This window comes from Crocuta crocuta, unplaced genomic scaffold (assembly GCF_008692635.1).
Source record: "Crocuta crocuta isolate KB4526 unplaced genomic scaffold, BGI_CrCroc_1.0 scaffold1, whole genome shotgun sequence".
Lineage (NCBI taxonomy): Eukaryota > Metazoa > Chordata > Mammalia > Carnivora > Hyaenidae > Crocuta > Crocuta crocuta.
Window position 1 is genome coordinate 5,962,099 of NW_027527930.1, and position 20,768 is coordinate 5,982,866.

General features: G+C 38.1%; 1 protein-coding gene and 1 pseudogene across 1 annotated transcript in view; one reads left to right on the forward strand and one right to left on the reverse strand.

Moving 5' to 3' along the window:
• MTHFD2L (methylenetetrahydrofolate dehydrogenase (NADP+ dependent) 2 like) overlaps nucleotides 1–20,768 on the forward strand; it is a 138,136-nt gene that overhangs the window by 99,084 nt on the left and 18,284 nt on the right. Inside the window, exon 7 of the mRNA XM_077750332.1 lies at nucleotides 9,894–10,019. Within this exon, the coding sequence (XP_077606458.1) occupies nucleotides 9,894–10,019 (126 nt within the window). The remainder of the gene's footprint in view (nucleotides 1–9,893; nucleotides 10,020–20,768) is intronic.
• Nucleotides 7,417–8,236, reverse strand: LOC144220417 (small ribosomal subunit protein eS1 pseudogene; annotated as a pseudogene).

A 20,768-nucleotide genomic window follows, 5' to 3' on the forward strand; every position in this document is an offset into this window, starting at 1 on the left:
CAATCAAGATTTTTACCCACAACCAAGAAATCTTGGATAAATTAGAAATCCTCTCACTAAATTTTCTGATGAGAATAATTCACCCTAAAATAATTATCCCAATTATTTACTGAAAATTTATATTAATAATAAGACTTTTATCTGTCAGAAATATATTCATAGATGGATTAATTGGCTTGGGATTAATTGGCAGGCTTGGGCTTTAGTGTGTAATTATATTTGTAAGCTAGAATTTTTTAATGATGACATTTTAAGTATATAACAATTAAATTTCATTTATTACTGAGTTGCCCAGAATAGAGAGTTGAAATGTTTTATCAGGAGCTCAGAGAGCCCCATATGAGAGTGTTGAAAACAAGTAAGTATCAAGGTGGGAGGTTATAACAGCAAAGGCTTCTGTAAACTCTAATAGCTGGTTTATTGTAATGTTTCTTCTGCTGTATGGACTTCAAGAATACATGTATTGATGGGCCAGCATAACGTAAAAGTACTGTGAACTGTTAGAAACTTCAAATTCAGTTTCTGACTCACATCTTCTGAAATATATGTGCTGCTCTGAATCTTTATCTGAATACAAGAATAGAATTCCAGAGAAATTTTGAATTCTCTAGTTCTCAGTTGAGAACTTAATGAGAAAGTGAGGTGTCTTAATAAACCCTGGGGATAAAGACCCAGATAGGTATAGTGTTGATAATTTCAGAAGAAGGCAAATAAGTATTGATTATTATGATCTAAAGGGACACTTAAGAAGACAAAATATAGATCTAAAACTAAAATATGTTGCCTCAGGAGGCACAAAGACAAAATAGAATTTGAGTTTGCTACTACAGGGATCAGGGAATGAATATTCTATTTATGGCTCTAAAATTCTGCATGAATCTATATCCTCACCCATCGGAGTTTTTAACTAGGAGGATGAATATTTTAAGAATCAGTCCATTCTCTATAGTTAGTTGTTTATTTATGTACTTTATTACTTTAGCTTGTCCTTTAAAAGAGTATTATATGGAGTATCTGGGTGACTCAGTTGGTTAAGCGTCTGACTTTGGTTCAAGTCATGATCCCCTGGCTCGTGGGTTTGAGCCCTGCATCAGGCTCTGTGCTGACAGCTCAGACCTGGAGCCTGCTTCAGATTCTGTGTCTTCCTCTCTCTCTGTCCCCCCCCCCACTCATGCTCTGTCTCTCTGTCTCTGTCTCTCTCTCTTTAAAAGAAAGTCTTAAGTAAATTTAGATAGGTTTAAAGAGGTCAGTGTGAACCTTGATGGGCTCAGCCCCATTGATCATGCCAATGCCGTAGAAACATTATCCATGAAAACTGTGGCACCTACTTGAGATCTTCAGTTTAGGTGTAAGTTAGACACAGAAGTACCAGTAAATCTAAGTCGCTATTCAAGTGACCTGTGGCCTCATTATGAATAGGGAGTTTTCGGGGATTTTGAGAAAGAGACAATCAAAATGCCGTTAATCTGCCAGGAAGTCCATCTTCAAATTGCATCCCTCCCTATTAAGTTAGCAGGTGTGCTGTCACAGAGGAAGAAAGATTGTACCCCTGCCCTTCGCCAGAATATCGAGAATGTCTGAAGATTATTAGACACTCACCACCTGAGTAATTTATTTACTCCAAGGGAGATGTTGAATAAAAATAGCAGAGTTTTTATACTTTTATAAAGTAGTACTCAGATCAAGCAAAAGATTGCTCCTCAACAATCATGAGCCTTACTTGTAAGGCTATACATTTATTCTGAGTCTTATTCTGTTTTTGTTCTTCAGCTTTCAAAATGTTCAGCAAAGTGCTAGAAGTCTGGCATTTGGGCTGTTTCCCATTGTAGTTTGTCCCATGTCTTAAATCTATTTCAAGCTTAAGGTTATTCACAAAAAATTAACAAAGAACTCTGTTCATCTGTATCAGGAGTTATGTGAATTCTGTCTAAAGATAAAGAGCTTGTCTCTGACTTCCCCAATGTATGGATCCTTTCTTTGCTTATATGACTGAATTAGAATCCAGTCTAGGTTACAGTCTATTTTAGGGATAGTTTCCAGAAGACCTTGTCAAATATATATAATTTTTCTAATTCCCTCTGATTTCTTACTAGATATAGGGTTTTGAATTATACCTTTCTATCCACTTCTTTTACATGCAAATATGTACTGTTTGATATATATTTGGGAGTACTGAATTATTTGTTCCTAAAACTATTATTAAATCCTCTGCAAATGTTAGCTCTCTAGGTTTTGGAAAATCTCTAATGTTGAATTTAAGCTCAGAATAAGACTAGATCTTAAAACCAAAGCAATTTTTCCTGCTCTGAGGGGGATTTAACTTTGCAAGGTAACTGCATTTTGGGGGTTTCAGGCCAGCCAGGAGTGAAAGGAACAAGTCAGAAGAAAATAGGAGAAATAGCTGAGGAAAGAGGAATAATAGGATTGTGCTGAGATTTGAAGGAATCTAGAAGAGAGACCATTTTTAGGTTTTTACCTTTTGTTTTTCACGGTGAAGACATCTTTTAAGGGAACAGTTTTGGAATCTGAATACCTTTGGATACTTCCTCAAAACATTTAAAAAATCCAGACCACTGAATATGTGGAATTTTATTCCTTTATGTTTTAAGACACCTCTCCAGTGAACACTTTTATGCACCTCAGAAGTTCTTCAGAGTGACTGTTATAATCCTAAATTATCGTTGGTGAAACAATCCCATCTAGAAAGGTAAGTATGAGAATTTGGAATATGGTAAGCTCATTTAAGAAGCAGGAGTCTACATCAAAGGGGTGGTGGTGGTGTTGGGTTTAGACTGAGGCAAATCCAGGAGAGGCTGCAACCAGTCAGTTGAAAGTACTACTTACATACCTCATACCTCGGCCCCCAAGTCTAATGGCTGGCCCGTCTCCAGCTGCAAACTTGACCAATTGACCATTCTCCCCATAGAGAAAGGTTTGGGGAGACTTCACAGACAAAACAAGGCTGAGGAAAGTTCCCATAAAATTTTGCTTAGTGACCTGAGGTAAAGTTTTTCCACAGGATTTTCCAAAGTTCAAAAGACATATTTTGAATTTTTCAGTTCCAGGGCCAGTTTGAAGAATGGATTTATCCAGGCTCACATCCCCTCCTGTGAACCTCTCCCATATAGATATACAACAAAAAATGATAAGGATATAGACAAATTGCATTGTAAGTAATAAGACTGATTTCCACTTAAAGTAAAAGATTTTTAACTGATTGGGTAATCAATTCCTAAAAAGGGCTCCTTATTCACAAGAAGATGAAATAAATTCAGCATCTGGGGAGCTTTAATAAAAGAAACCAAATTTCAGACTTATTACAAGACTTACTTCATCATTCTAGTTAGAGAGACCAACAGTTGACTCTCATAGCAAGAGGCTCAAGGGACCACAGAGGCACCTGTGGTTTCTGAGTTGAGGTCTTGAATGGTAAGAGTGGTGATAGAGGAAATCTTCATGGATCCTCAATATTGTTGAATACTGGCACTCCCTAAGTGCCCAAGCAACCCACTGATAAGACAGATCAGAGCTTGTGATTATGGAGGTATGGGAAAACACTGCCTTGGCAGTCTTTTAGGAGCAGTGGTGTACTAGAGCTCTCTACCATCAGCCAGCCTGTGAAGGTGGATTCTGAGCATCGCTTTCCGACTCTGTGTCCAGTGATGTCACTTGCTATCTTGAAGTCAGCCATGGTAGGGGTATTTATGCCACTGAGGAGTATTTATACCACAGAAATCATCAAATTCCACAAATCAGGGATTCCTACTCCCACCCCCACCCCAAGGGCCTATTTATCTTAGTAGCATAGAGGCAAAGTTGAGAATTTACATGTTGAAATTTGTTTTAAGACAAGTCTTTTAATGCAGAGACTTGCTAAAGATAAGGTAAGGAGCATAACAGGGATTGGTGGATACAACAGGGAGAGGGTTTTAAAGCAAGGGGTTTCAAGAGTCTTGGAGAACAAACAGCCATTTGATACTACCTACTGAAAAGTGAAACAACTTGATGATAATTTAAATGAGTTTTTTAGTAACTTCCAGAGACAGCAAAATTATTTGTAGCTTCTATCTTTCTGAGCAAGTTTCCTGGAATAACAAAGTCATGTTGATAAAGACAGTGGAATAGTAAAGTCACAGTAATGTATACAGTAAGCCATGAGGGTGTGGATGGTTTTGGTTCTCACAGAAAATGCTTGAGCCTTCAAATTATATAAGACTTGAGGAGGAGTTTCCATTGAATTATCACAGCAAAAATAAATCAATAAATCAATCTCATAGGAAATAGTTATTTGAAATCACTGTTCATTTGCAACTTTAACAAAATGTGGGAAAAAAAAACCAATCTGACTCCACTTATTAATGGCATTAAAAACCCATTGGTATTTAAATATTTAAATAGCTTTTAATGCTATTTCACTGTTATCAAACAATAAGAATGTAAATATATTGCATTTGTATACTCGGAGAACTAAATACGTCATGTCCAAGAAATTTTTCAGTGTGTTTAAAAGTGTAATTAATGAACAACTTTATATTTCCCATCATTTGCCTCTACAAGACAACAATGTAGATGGATTACTTAGAGTATTTAAGATATCTAAAACAGAGATTTTGTATGTCCATTTGTTATAATTCCAGCATTAAGTACAATTTCTATTATTTCCATGATAGGATCAGAAGTCTGCAAGAATCAGGGGTGCCTGGATGGCTTAATCGGTTTTGACTCAGGTCATGATTTTGCGGTCCATGAGTTCATTCCAGCCCCGCGTGGGGCTCTGTACTGTCTGCGTGCTTCGGAGTTCTTTGTCTCCCTCTCTGCTCCTCCCCAACTCATGCACGTGCACTCTTTCATGCTCTCTCTCTCTCAAAAATAAATAAACATTAAAAAAATTTTTTAGAGATCTGCAAGGATCAGACATGAATTTGTTGAGAGAAGGAAAGAACATTTAATTTGATGACACAAAAGACAATGTTTAAATCATAGAAATGGAAGACATCACTAACCTTCCCAGACTGATTCCTCCTTTACCCTGTAGTGAATGTTTGTAGTGTATACAGTTTCTTTTTGTGTACTGTTTTCTTATTCTTAAAATTTTCTCTATTTCCTTTGTTCCCTCCTTCTTTCACTTTTCCTTCTACAAACACGTAGAGTAAATCTACTCTCCATTTAACATATTGATGACACTACCATGATTATTGGGTTTTGCTTTTGTTTTTAGTTGTTTTTGTTTGTTTGTTTGTTTTGTTTTTCCTTAGATAGGCAGCCTGAGTTTATTCAACCATTCTATTTAGCGGTATTCAGTGTGGACCACTATTAGTCCATGACTCTTTCTTACCTCTGAGAACCATAAGTCTGCAATAAGATAAGGTCCTGTACCAGAACATAAATCAACATACTGTGCCCTTCACTGAAAACAACCTTACTATGAAGAAATAAAGCTACCTGAATCAAACAATATATTTAGTGATATAGTTGTTTTACATCATGGCAGAAGCTTTTTTACTCTGTTGCAGAATGGTAGTAAGCAATTAAACCAACTAGTGTGATAGCACTTGCTCCGTATGGCATGAGTTCTAGATTCATTCTAATCATTCTTCTCTAGACCAGCTCCTGGATACAATCAATGCTTCCAGAGAGAATCTGCTAAAAATATAGTGGAAAACATTATATCCTTATATCCGGGCACTGTTTTCTATTAGAGTAGCCTAATAGTTTTTAATGAATTTTTAATCAAGTACAGCACCTGGTTAGACTTATACATTTATTCCCTTTTAAATTTTTCTTGCTACTTATATAGCCCATGATTCCAAAGTGGGCTACCTATTAGCTATTCTAACCAATTTTGTTCATGTACAAATACAGGCTATGCAGCTATTGCTGTGTTAAGAAAAAAAAATAAAAATAACTCAATTACCTTAAACAACCACTTTTTTAAAAAATTCCCATGAATTTTTGTTCAGCTGGTCAGTTACAGTGACCTTGGCTTGTTTCTTCTGATCTTGACTGGGGTTGCTCAAGCATCTGCCTTCAGCTGATGGTTAGCTAGAGTCTGACAAGTGTGGAATGGCCTCAGCTGCAGTGACTCAGCTTCCGTCCACAGGGTTTGTATCCTCCAGTAGGCTAGCTTGAGCTTGTCCTCAAAGCTGTCACAGGGTTCCAGGAGATACAGGTAGCACACAAGACCTCGGTAAGGATTAGCCCTACTCCTGGCATAGACCAGAGCAGAGAAAGACAGAAAATAGACCTGGAGGAAAACACAGGTAAAATAACCATCCTAGTGCCAGTGTGTTCGTCCAAGTTCTTTATTAAAAATTTGGAAAATGGTATTGACAAATTCTTTTCATGGAAGACCTCTGTAGACCTTCTTACAGATGCATTGACCAATAGTTTTGGAATATGTTATTTAAGTATCCAGGACCATACCAGTTGGAGCTTTGATCCAACCCATGGTTTTCCATCATGTTCATAAGGGTTCAGTGAAAAATTTTGTCAAATGTGATGTTGCAACTAAGAAATCATCTATAGGTTTCTGAGCATAAATGATTATCACCACATTTAATTATGATAGCCATATATTAGGGTTCATGACTGCATAACTTATGATAATCCATATGATAAATTATTTCATGTGGGTTTCAAATTTCAAATAATTGATAAAATGGAAAAATGTTCACAATTTCATTTTAATGACAAAATGGTAGGATTTATAGTCACAATATAAGCAAAGTTTAGGCATCATACTTTATATCTACTATATAAATATTTGGAAATCCTAGAAAGAAATACAATAAAAATATACCTATTTTTGAATGGCATGATTATAGTGATTTCTATTTCCATCTTAAACTTTTAGATTTTTTTCTACATTTCCTACAGTGGACACATGTGATGTCATCAGAAGAAGAAAATAAACATGTATTTAAGGTTTTTCTATTTTTTAATTTTCCTAACAATTAAAATCAAGGTCACATCTCCCTCTCTTTTGAAAATTGTGCATTTGTTTGTTGCCAGTGTGATATTCTCTGAGCTGATGTAATGAATAATTACAATTGAGAGAGAAATTTGGATCTTTCTCAAAAGCATAGTAGCTGGATTTTAATAACTATTTCATCAACATTTTCATCTTAAAAATATTTTCTGCAGCTATCTATAATCAACATATGTTATCTTTTCTAAAAAAAGAAAAAATTTCCTTTTATTAATCATCTATAAAACTTCCATCCAGATCACTACAGCTTAAAATAGATCACTACCCTTTCACAGCTCTTTAGTAGCTAAGAGCAGTGGATAAAATCCAAACAACAACTCAGAGAAGTTCACATTACCATCAGTTCAAAACATTGGATTCGCCAAGATTAGATTATTTAAAAAGAATGTTCAGAAATTAAACATCACAAATAAGAATTTTTGTCACCATTAAGTGTCTGAGTTTTGGACAGATTCTTGAACTGTTTAAGACTCATATCCATCAGCTCACTCAACTGTAGCACCGGTCTCATCCTCAGTAGCTTTGCGAGAACTACTACCTTCCTCTTGAAGCTCCATGAGCTTTCTCAATTCAAACTTGAGCTTCTTCAGCACTTTGACTTTTCTGACAAAGATATGATGGAGTGGACATATAGACTGATAAGGCTTTTCTGATGCTATCTGGAATCAATTTATTAGCCATTTCTTCCAAGTCATTTGTCTGTGTCTCTCAGGTCATGATCTTCATTATCTTTTTCTGAATTTGGTGGACCTGTTGATGCTGAGCATAAGAGGTCTTCCAAATCTGATTGTCACATTTTTTAGTAAAACCCAGACTAGATGAAGCAAATAACCATCAGTAATCTTGACTTCAACATGGGCTTCAATCATGGTCTGCCATTTTTTATTTATTTATTTATTTATTTATTTTACCATGGAGCACATTTTGTCATGGGTAAGATACATCCTATGGAAATTAGTCATACAGTTTTGGCCCTAAAATCCTCAGTAATTAGCTTGAATTTTCTAAATTCAGCTTCTTCATTCTTCGGATCAGCAAGGCTTACTTCAGAAACATGACCATCAAGGCCATCAGATCCTATTTTGGTTCTTTGAGTTCTTGTAACTTGTGTTTTTCCCATATTTTTTTATTGAACACAGCTGGTGCTTTCATATCATACCCATCTTTTTTACAAAATGGATCAATTACTTTCTTCTTGGGCCTCTTTATGCTACCTTTCTTAAGGTGCTTGTTCTTGCAGATTGTCATGGTGCTGCTCAGGAAGCCAAAAGGCTAGGTTTTCTTTTTCTATTGGATTCCAGGAAGAAACAGGATTTTATTAATATCTTTAGAACAATACTCAATGCTAGAACTGATAAAAAGGATATGGGGTACGGGATAGGTTAGGAAAGCATGAAAAAGAAACCCATATTTCAAACATTGATGCCTAGTTGGTTATATTATTATGTGGCTAAGGAATGTATCAGATAACCACATCTATTTTAGCCCTGACCATTTCTCTATAGCCATTGAAATCTTAATTGTACTAAAAATCATTTGCCATCTGGAATGCTTAAATGGATAATTTAAGGAGAAGAAAGCCGCTAACAACACAACATGGAGTCCTTTTCATGCAAGGGACGCAGAATGTGAAAATGAGTAAATCACCTACTAGACACAGTACCCACCAGAAGCATTGTGTGATAGAGTAAAGATGGCCACAAAATCTTTGATTTTCCTCCCACTGAGAAATGGAGGCTCTATCTGTCCTCTTAAATCTAAGTAGATTCTGTCACTGCTTGACTGATAGAATATGGCAGAGTGATATTATGCCAGCTTCCAGGTTCTAGCCTTAAGTGACTGGCAACTTCTGCTTCCTGTTTCTTGTAACACTCACTTTTAGAAGCCAGCTACTAGGCTGTGAGAAGCCCAAGCCACAGGAGAGGCCATGCCTATATGCCCCAGTTGACAGCACCAGCTGAGCTCTGCCAACTATGAGCAACAACTACAGCCATGTGAGTGAGCCATCTTGGACAACCAGACTGGTTACGTTTGGGGATGACTCCAGCCTCAGCCACTGTCTGAGTCCAACTGTATGAAAGATCCCAATGAAGATCCATCCAGCTGAGCTCAGTTATCCCACAGAGCCATGAAATATCATAATAAAATGTTTTAAGACACTAAGCTTAGGGATGGTTTGTTAATTATCAACAAAAATAGCTGGAACATTGACTATTGTTAGCTGGCACTGTTGTGAACTAAGATCTCTGTAGAGCTATTCTTCCAACTGCAATGGAAAAATCATAAGTAGAGTTTAGTATATCTTATACCTTTCCAAGTCATATGTGGACATAATGAATCAAAGAAACAAAGAAAAATAAGAAGAAAGCTCAAAATAACGCTCATGTTTGGAGTTGATAAGATACCACTATGTGTGTGGCACTTTACAGTTTACCACTATCCTGAGCATTTGAATTATTCTCACTTAACTTTTCTTTTTTATCCAACCACCTCCCCCCACCTTTCCTTCTCTCTACCTCCAATTTCCAAGTAATTTTCATTCCACCCAACCTTAACAGGAGCCTGTTTCATAGTCATAAATTCCCCCATGCAATTTATAGTACGTGAAATATACAAGGATGAGACTGTAGTGGATATCCATCTGGAGAAATCTGATAGCAATCTCTGAGATGAAAGGGTAAATCCAGGTAGGAATTTAAGCACAGAAGCCCCCATGTGCTGCCCTTATTCTTCTGCTTCATCAGAAACGATCCAGTGCAGTTGGTCTCTTCCTAGAAACAGTGTATTTTGTATATATATATTTTAAAGCCATGACAACAAAACATTAGCTTATAAACCTTTGGTATGATCAAGGACAAAGTTTAAATATTTTCCAGAGTGTTTTACAACTGTGCTTTGCTTTCAGGTATTCCAAAGTTGATTACATCTGATATGGTTAAGGAAGGTGCTGCTGTAATTGATGTCGGTATCAACTACGTCCACGACCCAGTGACAGGAAAAACAAAACTAGTTGGAGATGTGGACTTTGAAGGTAATAAACTATGTCTCTTTTGATAAGTGAAGAAAATGAAAGATTCTACTTTACATGTTTTGATGGCAGAAAGAGAAACTTTGTATTTGATGCAGATATTATTAAGTTAATAATTATTACACCTCTTTCCTCTGAGGCAAAAGAGTTTAGTCACTTCTATATTTCCTTCCTTCCTTCATTTCTCCCTCCCTCCTCACCCTCCCTCCCTGTCTTCCTTTCTTCCCTTCTTCTTTCTTTCCTTCTCTCCTCTCACTTCTTGGGAGGAAATATAATTAGACCATTAATACTTAGTTTTAAGATTAAGTTCCTTATAGGGGCACCTGGGTGGCTCAGTCAGTTAAGCGTTGGGTTTCTGCTCAGGTCATGATCTCATAATTCAGTTTGTGAGTTCAAGCCCCACATCAGGTTCTGTGCTGACAGCTTGGAGCCCAGAGCCTGCTTTGGATTCTGTATCTCCCTCTCTCTGCCCCTCACCCACTCATGCTCTGTCTCTCTCTCAAAAATAAGTAAACATTAAAAAAAATGATTAAGTTCCTTATAGTACAGGTGTTACAGGTTTATAGTGAAAGAATGCAGCTGGCCTTCTGTACTAGGCATTATTTTGAGTTTTTTGGAGTGTGTCTCTGTAATTCGCCATCCATGCTATATATTCAGCCATTCACTCTTAAAGCCAGAAGGCATCTTGGGGTATGTTTGCTAATACTAACTATATTTCAGATCTGAAGAGTTACCTGGATAATTCAAGTCAACATTCCTCACTTGTATTTTAAAGAGGATAAGGAAGAGTAACTAGGTTAACATTTCTATGGCTATTGAAGGAGATAAGGCAGCAAATATGTAGTGACAAAAAAACAACTGTAACTCAATGCTGTAATTCTGCTGAGCCCCTACACAGATAATTTTAGATGCCTGACCCATAATCCAATTTTACTTCCATATCTTTGTCAGATACTTAGATTCAGGTTTTCAGTATAATCTAGCAATCTTAATTGACCAATAAGATACAAATTTAGTAAAGTAAATGGAGATATTTTTATATTAGAAATATTATATATATTAGATTAGCCATCTGTCCAAAAAAGCAGGGCCATGTCAAGAACTTTATGAGCTGTAGGTGTGTCTTTATAGACAAACTGAAAGAAACAAGAGATGATGTGATTTTTTTAAAAAAAATTGTAATGTTTATTTTTAAGAGAGACAGAGTGTGAGTGGAGGAGGGGCAGAGAGAGAGGGAGACACAGAATCCAAAGCAGGCTTCAGGCTCCAAACTCTCAGCACAGAGCCTGATACGGGGCTCCAACTCACGGACTGTGAAATCATGACCTGAGCTGAAATCAGACACAGAACTGACTGAGCCACCCAGGTGCCCTTAGATAATGTGATTTTTATAATAATTTCAAATTTACATTTCCTCTTGGAATCTGGTCCTCAGGTGATGATTTACCCAAGTCCTAGCAAGGTGTTGAATGAAACCAAACATGCAGGCATCCAGGTGTTCTAGGGTATTGGTCCTATGTTTGTGAGATTCCAGGTGCATCAGGTAGGCACTTGGAGCCTGCTGCTTAAAAAAAGGAAGGAAGGAAGGAAGGAAGGAAGGAAGGAAGGAAGGAAGGAAGGAAGGAAGGAAGGAAAACCTGAGGACACGTGTGCAGCAATACATTCTGGGGACACAATGGCAAATAAGAGCAAAGTACAAAGAGGACACTGCAATCCTCATAGGTGGTCATTCACAAGGTCCCTGCCAGTGAAGAAGCTTCCAGTCTAGCAGGGATAACTCTGCACGTAACCACGTGTGCCTGTCTGTATATATGCACATGTTATGTGTACGTGCTGAACTCCTCAGGAAGTGACCTCATTTCTTTATTTCATGTGTCATGTTCAATCAGTAATATCAGATATCAATAATTTATGTGAATTTCTCAACTTGAAAGAGTAAGATACATTTCATTTTAAAACCTGACCTCATTTTGTCTCTCTTTTTTTTCTGCACTATCATTCTGCTTCTTGATGTTACAGTTACCATGAGTTTATTGCAAAATCGCCATACACTTATGATGCACCCAGATGGCATAGACAGGACATGATTGCCAGCTCTAGGCAAGAAAGGCAGAGATGTTTGCAGTTCGCAGCCTTGACTGTGCTTGTAGAGCAAACGTACCCAGCTGCTCAACACGTCTTTTGAGACCCTTCTCTCGTATGATTGTTCATTGGTCTCAAAACATTTCCATGCATTCTTATGTTTAGCTAAGAATGATTTTTGCTTGTGGAAATATTATAAAAACATTTTTTAAAAATGAGCCCTTGGGGGGGTGTGTATATGCCGAGTCACACATGGATATGCACTTCAGATTGCATACCACTCCCTTTGGCAGACTCTATTAAATTGAATTGCAGTTATGCATATCTAGGTATACAATGAAATAAAAAAGGGAAATGACAAAGAGAAACAAAGATGTAAGACAAACAGGAAGGTGCGTTGGGCTAGGAGGCAGAGAAGCGCTTTTATACCTGGCACTGTAACCCAGGAACTTTGCGGCCTCTCTGGCCATCAGTGGTGTTATCAGTTAAATGGTAGCAGTGGTAGTGGTGGCTCCTTCCAGCCCTTCTGTGTGCTGCATCGTGGCCATTTGGCTGCATCTCCGTCATTTAGCTATACCACCAAACAGTTGTGTAGAAACACAGAAATTTTTGGAAGGTCGGGCTTTTCTGATTCTGTCATAAGGCACATCCATCTTATTGATAATATTACTCTTGCTATAACCCCCTACGGAAGACCTGGACTTGGAACGAAGGCCTTGCCAGTGAGGCTATGACTCAGCCACCCAGAGCAATATGCAAGTGATAGGTTTTGACATGTTGCTCTTCAGGTTCGTCATTGGGACTTAACCTGCGGTGAGGGATGAGCCCTCAGCTGAGAGGGAGGAACTCTAACTTGGGTTATGCCATAAAACTTGTAGGCAGCCATGGCTGCAGATTGCTAGAGGGAAAGTGTGCTGCTGTGTGAGTATCGGTGAACATTTCCCTCTCACTGTACAGCCGAGATAAACAAATGGGTGTAGGTAAAGTCAAATGTTAAAAGAAATTATCCTTGCAGAAATTTTCAGCTCTCTAATAGAGGAACCAGGGTGGCTTTCGATGGGAATGATTTTAAAGAATAATTTCATTAATTGAGCCCATTTGAGAAATATTTGAGATATGTAAATAACTGCAAATTCAATGATTTGTAAAACCAGGAGTCATTTTATCTATTTTCTTTCTAAGAAAATATGGATGTCTACTTGTAACCATCTTTATTATTAAATGCTTTGGCCTCGGTTCTGAATCAGATTCCTCTCCTGTGGGTGATGTTTTATATCAGATACAGCATGAGGCTTGCATCACCCTTTACTATAGTTCTTGATGGCAGGAGCCATAAATCACCCTAAATATTTCTTTTTGTTGTTAATGTCAAGTTTCTGTTTTGGCTTAAGTATAATTGTCTCCAGACTACATCTTCCTTCATCTACTCAGGTTCCCCGATCTCACTTTTTTCTCTGCTCTGTTCTCGGCTTCCTTCTTGCTTCATTCTCCTTCTCCTGAGCCCAGAAGAGAATCAAATAGCCCTTCTTGAGCTGGTGGCCTAGAGGGAAATAATTGTCCCCCCTTCCATCATTCCTCCAATAGCTCCCTGCCACCTTGGTCACAACATTGCCAATATTCTTAGAGAGGAGACAGGCAAATCTAGTAGAAAATTACACGGAGAGTAAGGAAGGCAGGAGAAGCTTTCTTACATGGGGTCACCCTCTTCTTAGGTCATTTGGAATTATTCTTTATTCAGTGATAATAGTAGTTGGTGTTTGAGTGGGTTGGTTACTGTTCTCAGCCTTTTACATCCCTAAATTATTCATTTAATTCTTATAGGTAGCCATATAAGGTATTGTTATCATCCCCTATATGACAGAGGCACACAGAGCCTGGGCATCTTAGCAGAGATGACATGTAATGGGGCACTGTGTGTTCATAGCCAGGCACTTGGAATGTCTACCGTGTGTGGTCTTCACTATCCTGTATTTAACTGGGTTAATACTTTCCTTTTTTTAAAAAAAAGTTTATTTTGTGTGTCTGTTTGAGAGAGAGAGAGAGACAGGCAGAGAGAAAGAGAGACAGGGAGAGAGAATCCCAAGTGGGCTCTGTGTTGTCAGAGGGGCTCAATCCCACGAACCATGAGACTGTGACCTGAGCCAAAACCAAGAGTCAGATGCTTAACTCACTGAGCCACTCAGATGCCCCTATACTTCCTTTTAAGACATGAAATTATTTCTTTTATGTTCCCCCTAGGATATGTACAATAGCAAGTTTTAAAAGTGTCTAGACAAAAGTATCAGTGTATGTCAGCCCTCACTCACTCTACCTGGTTCTGGAATGCACAGATACCAGTTACCATGGTTTAGTTAAATAACACCAATCCTGCTACAAAGTGGCACGAATTTTAGTTAGCTTGCTATATTACCTGTGACTGCATAAAGTGCAAGCTTCTCTGCTAGCTCTTCAATCTAGAAATCATTATGCAAATAACAAATGTGCGCTGTGATCTGCGGCCAGTGACATCACTTCTTCCAAGTCTCTTGGTGATTGGTCATGTTACTCAGCTCAAACAGCGAAGTGTGTAGTTCTGTTGACTCCTTTTTCCCCTGCTAATAAACCACATGACATTTTACAAAAATTGATCACAAACGGAAGGAATTGCCAGAAAAGAAATAAAATGTGATGATGCTGAAAGTAGAATCTGGAATTGCTGACTTTGGGATGTTGATAGTACCACTACTTGCCACTTGAGAGAATCTGGACGTGGAGCCAGAGGAACTTAGCAAAGGTGAACTTCTCCACATAAACGAGAAAAGTAGCTCTGGCTAAAAAGACAACAGTGTCCCAGAGGAAGTAACACTAGAATAAGCTTCATATTAAAAGAACTCTCAGAAGGGCACCTGGGTGGCTCAGTCAGTTAAGCGTCCGACTTCGGCTCAGGTCATGATCTCAAGTTTGTAGGTTCGAGCCCCATGTCAGGCTCTGTGCTGACAGCTCAGAGCCTGGAGCCTGCTTCAGATTCTGTGTCTCTCTCATGCTCTGCCCCTCTCCTGCTCGTGCTTTGTCTCTCTCTCAAAAATAATTAAACATTTAAAAGAAATAAAAGAACTCGCAGAGATATTTCATGGCATTAACGTGCAAATACAAAATGTTGGAAGCTGATCCAAATTTAGAAAAGAATCTGAAATTCACCAAGGCGTAGGAAAGATGCTCACCCTATACTGAATGCTATGTGACCGGAAGAACACCAAAACTATTCAAACTAATCATGATAAGTTTTTACAAATAAATAAAACACTTTAATTCTCCATATTTCTAGTGTTTTAAATAAATTATGACATACTAAGTAAATGTTTTTACTACCATTTTCAATTTCTATACATTTATAAACCATAGAGAGAGAATTTTTGTTTTCACCAACATTTTTAAAGGTTACTGAACAAATGTTAACATCCTCCAATGACTGTTAAAGTTGCTGTGCACTGTTTACCTTCCACAGCAATTTGTATGTTTTTTTCTGCTACTGTGAAATGTGAGCACTGCCCATATTTATCTCTATGTCCAGTGAAATTAGTGGTCGTAGACTTCAAATTCAAATCCAATGCCATGATCACCTCTACTATGTGACTGTTCAATTGTGTTTGATTACAGTGTCTCAGGATTATTACCCAGGTAGGTTGTTGAGGGTTGCAGCATGCTGGGCTTAGCACATTTCCTAGGGAATTCACACTGGTGCTTTTCTCGGTAATAGATTCAAGTTAGGACCTCTCTTCAGCACCATTCTTCTCCGGATCCCTTGAGGAGTTAATGTGGCCTCAAAGGTATTACTGACTTGAAATGCTATTTTGGTTTGAATAGATCCTCGGTTATAGAAGTCAAGATGGCTCATCATCGCTTCTAGTCTCTGACAGATACTACCATTCCCCGTCAGTTACCTAAACCTGCCTCTCCCCTCTAATTTAAGGCAGTAAAAGAAGCAGTATTTACAAGCATCTATGACAAAATTATTTTGTATGTCTAAGAATTGTTTTCAATAACTAACAATCATGCAAAAATAATCTATCTGAAAAATTTAGATTTACTGTACAGATTAAAAAAAAACAACAGTGAGACCTATCTACTTTCACCTGGTCATTTTCTATTAGTGGCTTTGAAAGAAACTTCATACATCTCTAACAAATAAGACTATCCTCATAAGATGGAAACAAGAGATTGTGTGGTATGAGTTGTAAATTGCTTCTTCTGACTGGAAAGCAGTCTGTCGTCCTGGACAAGCTCATAATTACGTTGCTTTTATGACAGCAGTTCTCTGAATGGATTTGGTGAACTGAACAATCTAATTAATGACTTCCGTGCTGTTAATTCAGACCAACCTTGTTCACACTGGCGAGTTCTCAGGCCCGTTTGCACCTCCTAGCTACCACACAGATGTTTCTGTAATCTTTTGAAGCTTTTAATAGCTTTGCTTCAGTTTTATGATGAATTCTTCAGGGATTGCGGTGGAATGAAAGGGACTGGAATGTCTGCTCCTTATCCCTTACCGTCTCTCCTCCCTGCCTTGCATTCCTGACCACACCTCTACACTCACTGCTCTGTGCCAAAACAGGGAATAAAATGATGCTGAGAAGAACTGCTGAAATGGAAGGAAAGAGGTAGGAACAACATGTAGGTGCTTTGCTCAAAGTCCAAATAGGTGGGGCTGACGTCCAAGATTGATTCTCTCTGCGGAGCTAAAGTTATAGGACTGCATAGAAATTATGGAGCTAAGTCTAAAGGTGCATTATAGTGATGATGAAACTGATTTAAATTATAAAAGAAGCCACATTATATGGAAAAGAAGGTCTACTCTAACACAAGCAATTTTTTTTTAACTATAGTTGCTTCCACATATTTCGTGTCTGCATATTTTACATCGCTTGAGAAATATATGACTTATACCCTTAGGGTTTTATCAGCCATTTTCCATGAGAAGCCCTGGTTCCTGGTTATGTTTAGTGAATATAACATAATTTGCCTCACTCTGTCTCTTTGTTAAATGGTAAGTTGTTTCTATTTTTCCCCCTCTGAGTGTTATACCAGAGGATAGGGGAGGCTGCTGCTATGAAGGGATAAAATACATAAACTCTAATAAGATAGCTTAGCTGTCTCCTACAACAGTCTGGAGTTAGACGGCTCTTCTTTGTCCAGGGGTACTGTTTTCATCTTGCTGTTTGTGTTCATTTGATAAAACTGCCATAACTAGGTTCCAAACACTGTGTGGCTTAAGTAGTAGAAATGCATTTCTCACAAATCTGAAGGCCAGAAGTCAGAGATCAAAGTGTCCCCAGGGTTATTTCATCTGCAGCTTCTCTCTCCTTGACTTGTAGATGGCCAACTTCTCCCTGTCTTCACTTCGTGTTCAAATTTCTTCTTCCTACAAGGACACTAGTCATCTTGGATTAGGGTCCACTCCAATAGCCTCCTCCTAATTACCTCTGTAAAGACCCTGTCTCCAAATATGGTGACATGCTGAGGGACTGATGGTTAGGACTTCAACATATGAATTTGGGAGAGACACAATTCAGCCCATAACACTGTTCCGCTTGAGTGCTCTTCTTATCCACACAGTTGAAGTTGAATTGCTTGCTCATCCATGTTTTCTTCCATTGAACAGTGAAAGAGAGACGAGGGTAAGTGACTTCACCTTTAAGAAAATTGAACTGGAAGATGTATGCATTACTTCTGTGAGCATCCTATTGACCTGAATATAGCCATGGCTACTCTATGTGGGAGCGAAAAAGATGTGAAATCCATAGTCTCTAGATGGGAAGTCATACTTGGATGAATAATGATCCATTCTGTACATAAGAACTTGAAAACTAATCTCTTACTTGGAAAAAGAGAGACGGAGACAAAGACAGAGATTTCCTCATCCAGCATCCACATACCATTCAGTCTACCCTGAATTCTTTTAGCTGTGAATACCTCATTGCTTTTTTAGTCAGTTTCAAAACATGGGCCACTTACTAACTCTTTCCTGTGGGGTCAGTAGATGCTTAATGTCAGTGAAGTCATGTCTTGGGTCAGCTACTACAGTAGTAACCCTGAACTCCATAGATAAAATATATGCACTAAGCATAGAGTCTGCTTAGGATTCTCTCTCTCTCTCTCTCTCTCTCTTTCTTCCCCTCCCCTGCTCTCTCTCTCACTCACAATAAATAAACATTATATATAATAAAATATATAATATTATATATATATATATTTGCAAAGCGTAGATAGTACAAGCTCACCAAAACGTCTTCAGTTCTAATTAAACCCATTTTTTATTATTCAATCATCAGTAGAGATGACACTTTTTGACGGCTTCATGAATTTTGAAAATTCTATCAGGTCTCTTTGTGGTTTCCATTTTGATGTCTCTTTACAGACTTAATTTTGATCTCTGATCGTTACTGATGTTCTGTATAGCCCTCCAAACCCTCTGAGCCATACTTTTTTTTACTGAAATGTATGTCATACAATATGTTCAGGAGTTGGAAAAACAGCAAGGGGAAAAGATCTCAGTATCAGCCTTGACTCAGCTACCATCTGCAACTTGTCCTGAAAAGGAAAGACATATGAGTTACCACCTACTGTGACCACACAAGAAAGAAACCCACAACAGACATGGCAGGAGAGCCTGAGGTCTACTTATGGTGATCTGCTGGGAGGGGAGCCAGCTGAGTGGTCCCCGAGCTTCCTTCTGCCTCTGCTGGTCTTGCTCTGGCACAAACTGGCCCCAGGATAAGCCCTTCTTGAGCAAGGGTTCCCAGAGTGTCCCAGGATAGGTCAGAGTGGGTGAGGTTAAAATCCCAGATAGATAGGGTAACATCAGAGGACAGGCCAGCCTTGACTAAATTGGGTCATTTGAACAAAAGGTAGGCTGAAGGCCTGCGGGTGGGAATCTGCAGTGGACCCAGGGCCTCAGCCCTAAGAAATGGAGCTATTGCTGCTGCACTGGGGCTCAGCTCGAGACCGAGGGCCTGGGCCAGGCATTTCCCACAGAGACTCCAGTAGTAAGGGCAGTGGTACTTTAAGGCAGCTTGAGGGAAGTAAGCTATGGTGAAACCTGCAGGAGCTAGGGGCAAGCCTATTAGAAAGCTCCATCTGCTATTCCTGGTTCGTGTACTAAGGTTTTTGTATGTCTGCCCAGGCCAGGTAGTTCCCTGATAATTAGTGATGTTAAGCATCTTTCCATGTACTAGTTGGTCATTTGGATGTATTTTTTGGAAAAATGTCTATTTATGTCCTCTGTCCATTTTTTAATTGGATTGGGCTTTTTTTGTAATGAGTTGTTTTAATTTCTCAAGTATCTTTTATAAGGTATTTGGGGTGATAACCCTTTATGTGATATATGATTTGCAGATATTTTCTCCCATTCTGTACATTGCCATTTCATTTTGTTGATTGTTTCTTTTGCTGTGCAGAAACCTTTTTTTGCTTGATGTAGTCCTGCTTGTTGATTTTTGCTTTTGTTTCCTTTGTTTTTTGTGTCATATCCAAAAAAATCATTTCTAAGACCATTATCAAGGAAGTTTTCCCCTACATTTTCTTTTAAAAGTTTTATGGTATCAGGTTTTATATTTAAGTTCATTACTTTGGACTTAATTTTTGTAAGTAGTATAGGATAAGGGTCCGATTTCATTTTTTGGAACATTTTTTGGAATGTGTAGTTAGTTCTCCCAACATTATTTACTGAAGGAAGTATCCTTTCCCTATTATGTGTTCTTGGCTCCCTGTCAAATAGTAGTTGGCCTTACATTCAGGGGTTTATTTATGGGCTTTCTACTTGGTTCCATTAGTCTAGGTGTCTGTTTTTATGCCAGTACTAGAATATCTTAATTACTCTAGCTTTCTGGTATAGTTTAAAATCAGGAAGTGTGATGCTTCTAGCTTTGTTCTTCTTTCTGAGTACTGCTATGACTATTTGGTGTCTTTAGCGGTCTCATACAATTTTTTTTTTTCTATTTCTGAAACAAATTCCATTGGAATTGCACTGAATCTATAAATGGCTTTGAGTAATATGGATAATTTAACACTATTAATTCTTCCAGTCCATGAACATGGGATATCTTTCCATTTTTTATGTGTGTCCTCTTCAATTTTCTTCATCAAAGTCATGTAGTTTCCATTCCTTCATTTCCTTAGTTAAATTTATTCCTAAGTCTTTTATTGTTTTTGATGCTGTTGCAAATGGGATAGTTTTCTTTATTTCTTGTTCTATATTTCATTGTTAGTGTATAGAAACACTACTAATTTCTCTATGTTGATTTTATTGTTTTAATTGTTTTTAATGTTTTATTTTTATTTTTGAGAAAGAGAGCACAGGGTGGGGAGGGGCAGAGAGACAGAGAGAAGAGAGACAGAGGATCCAAAGCAGGCTCTGTGCTGATAGCAGAGAGCCAAGTGTAGGACTTGAATTCACAAACCATAAGATCATGACCTGAGTCAAAGTTGGAGGCTTACCTGACTGAAGCACTCAGGTATCCCTCTGTATGTTGATTTTATTGTCAAGCAATCCCACTTCTGGGTATGTATCCAAAGGAAATGAGAACAGGATATCAAAAAGATATCTGTATAATCATGTTTATTACAGCATTATTCATAATAGCCAAGATATGGAAACAAAAGTGTCAATCAGTGGATGAAAGGGTAATGAAGATG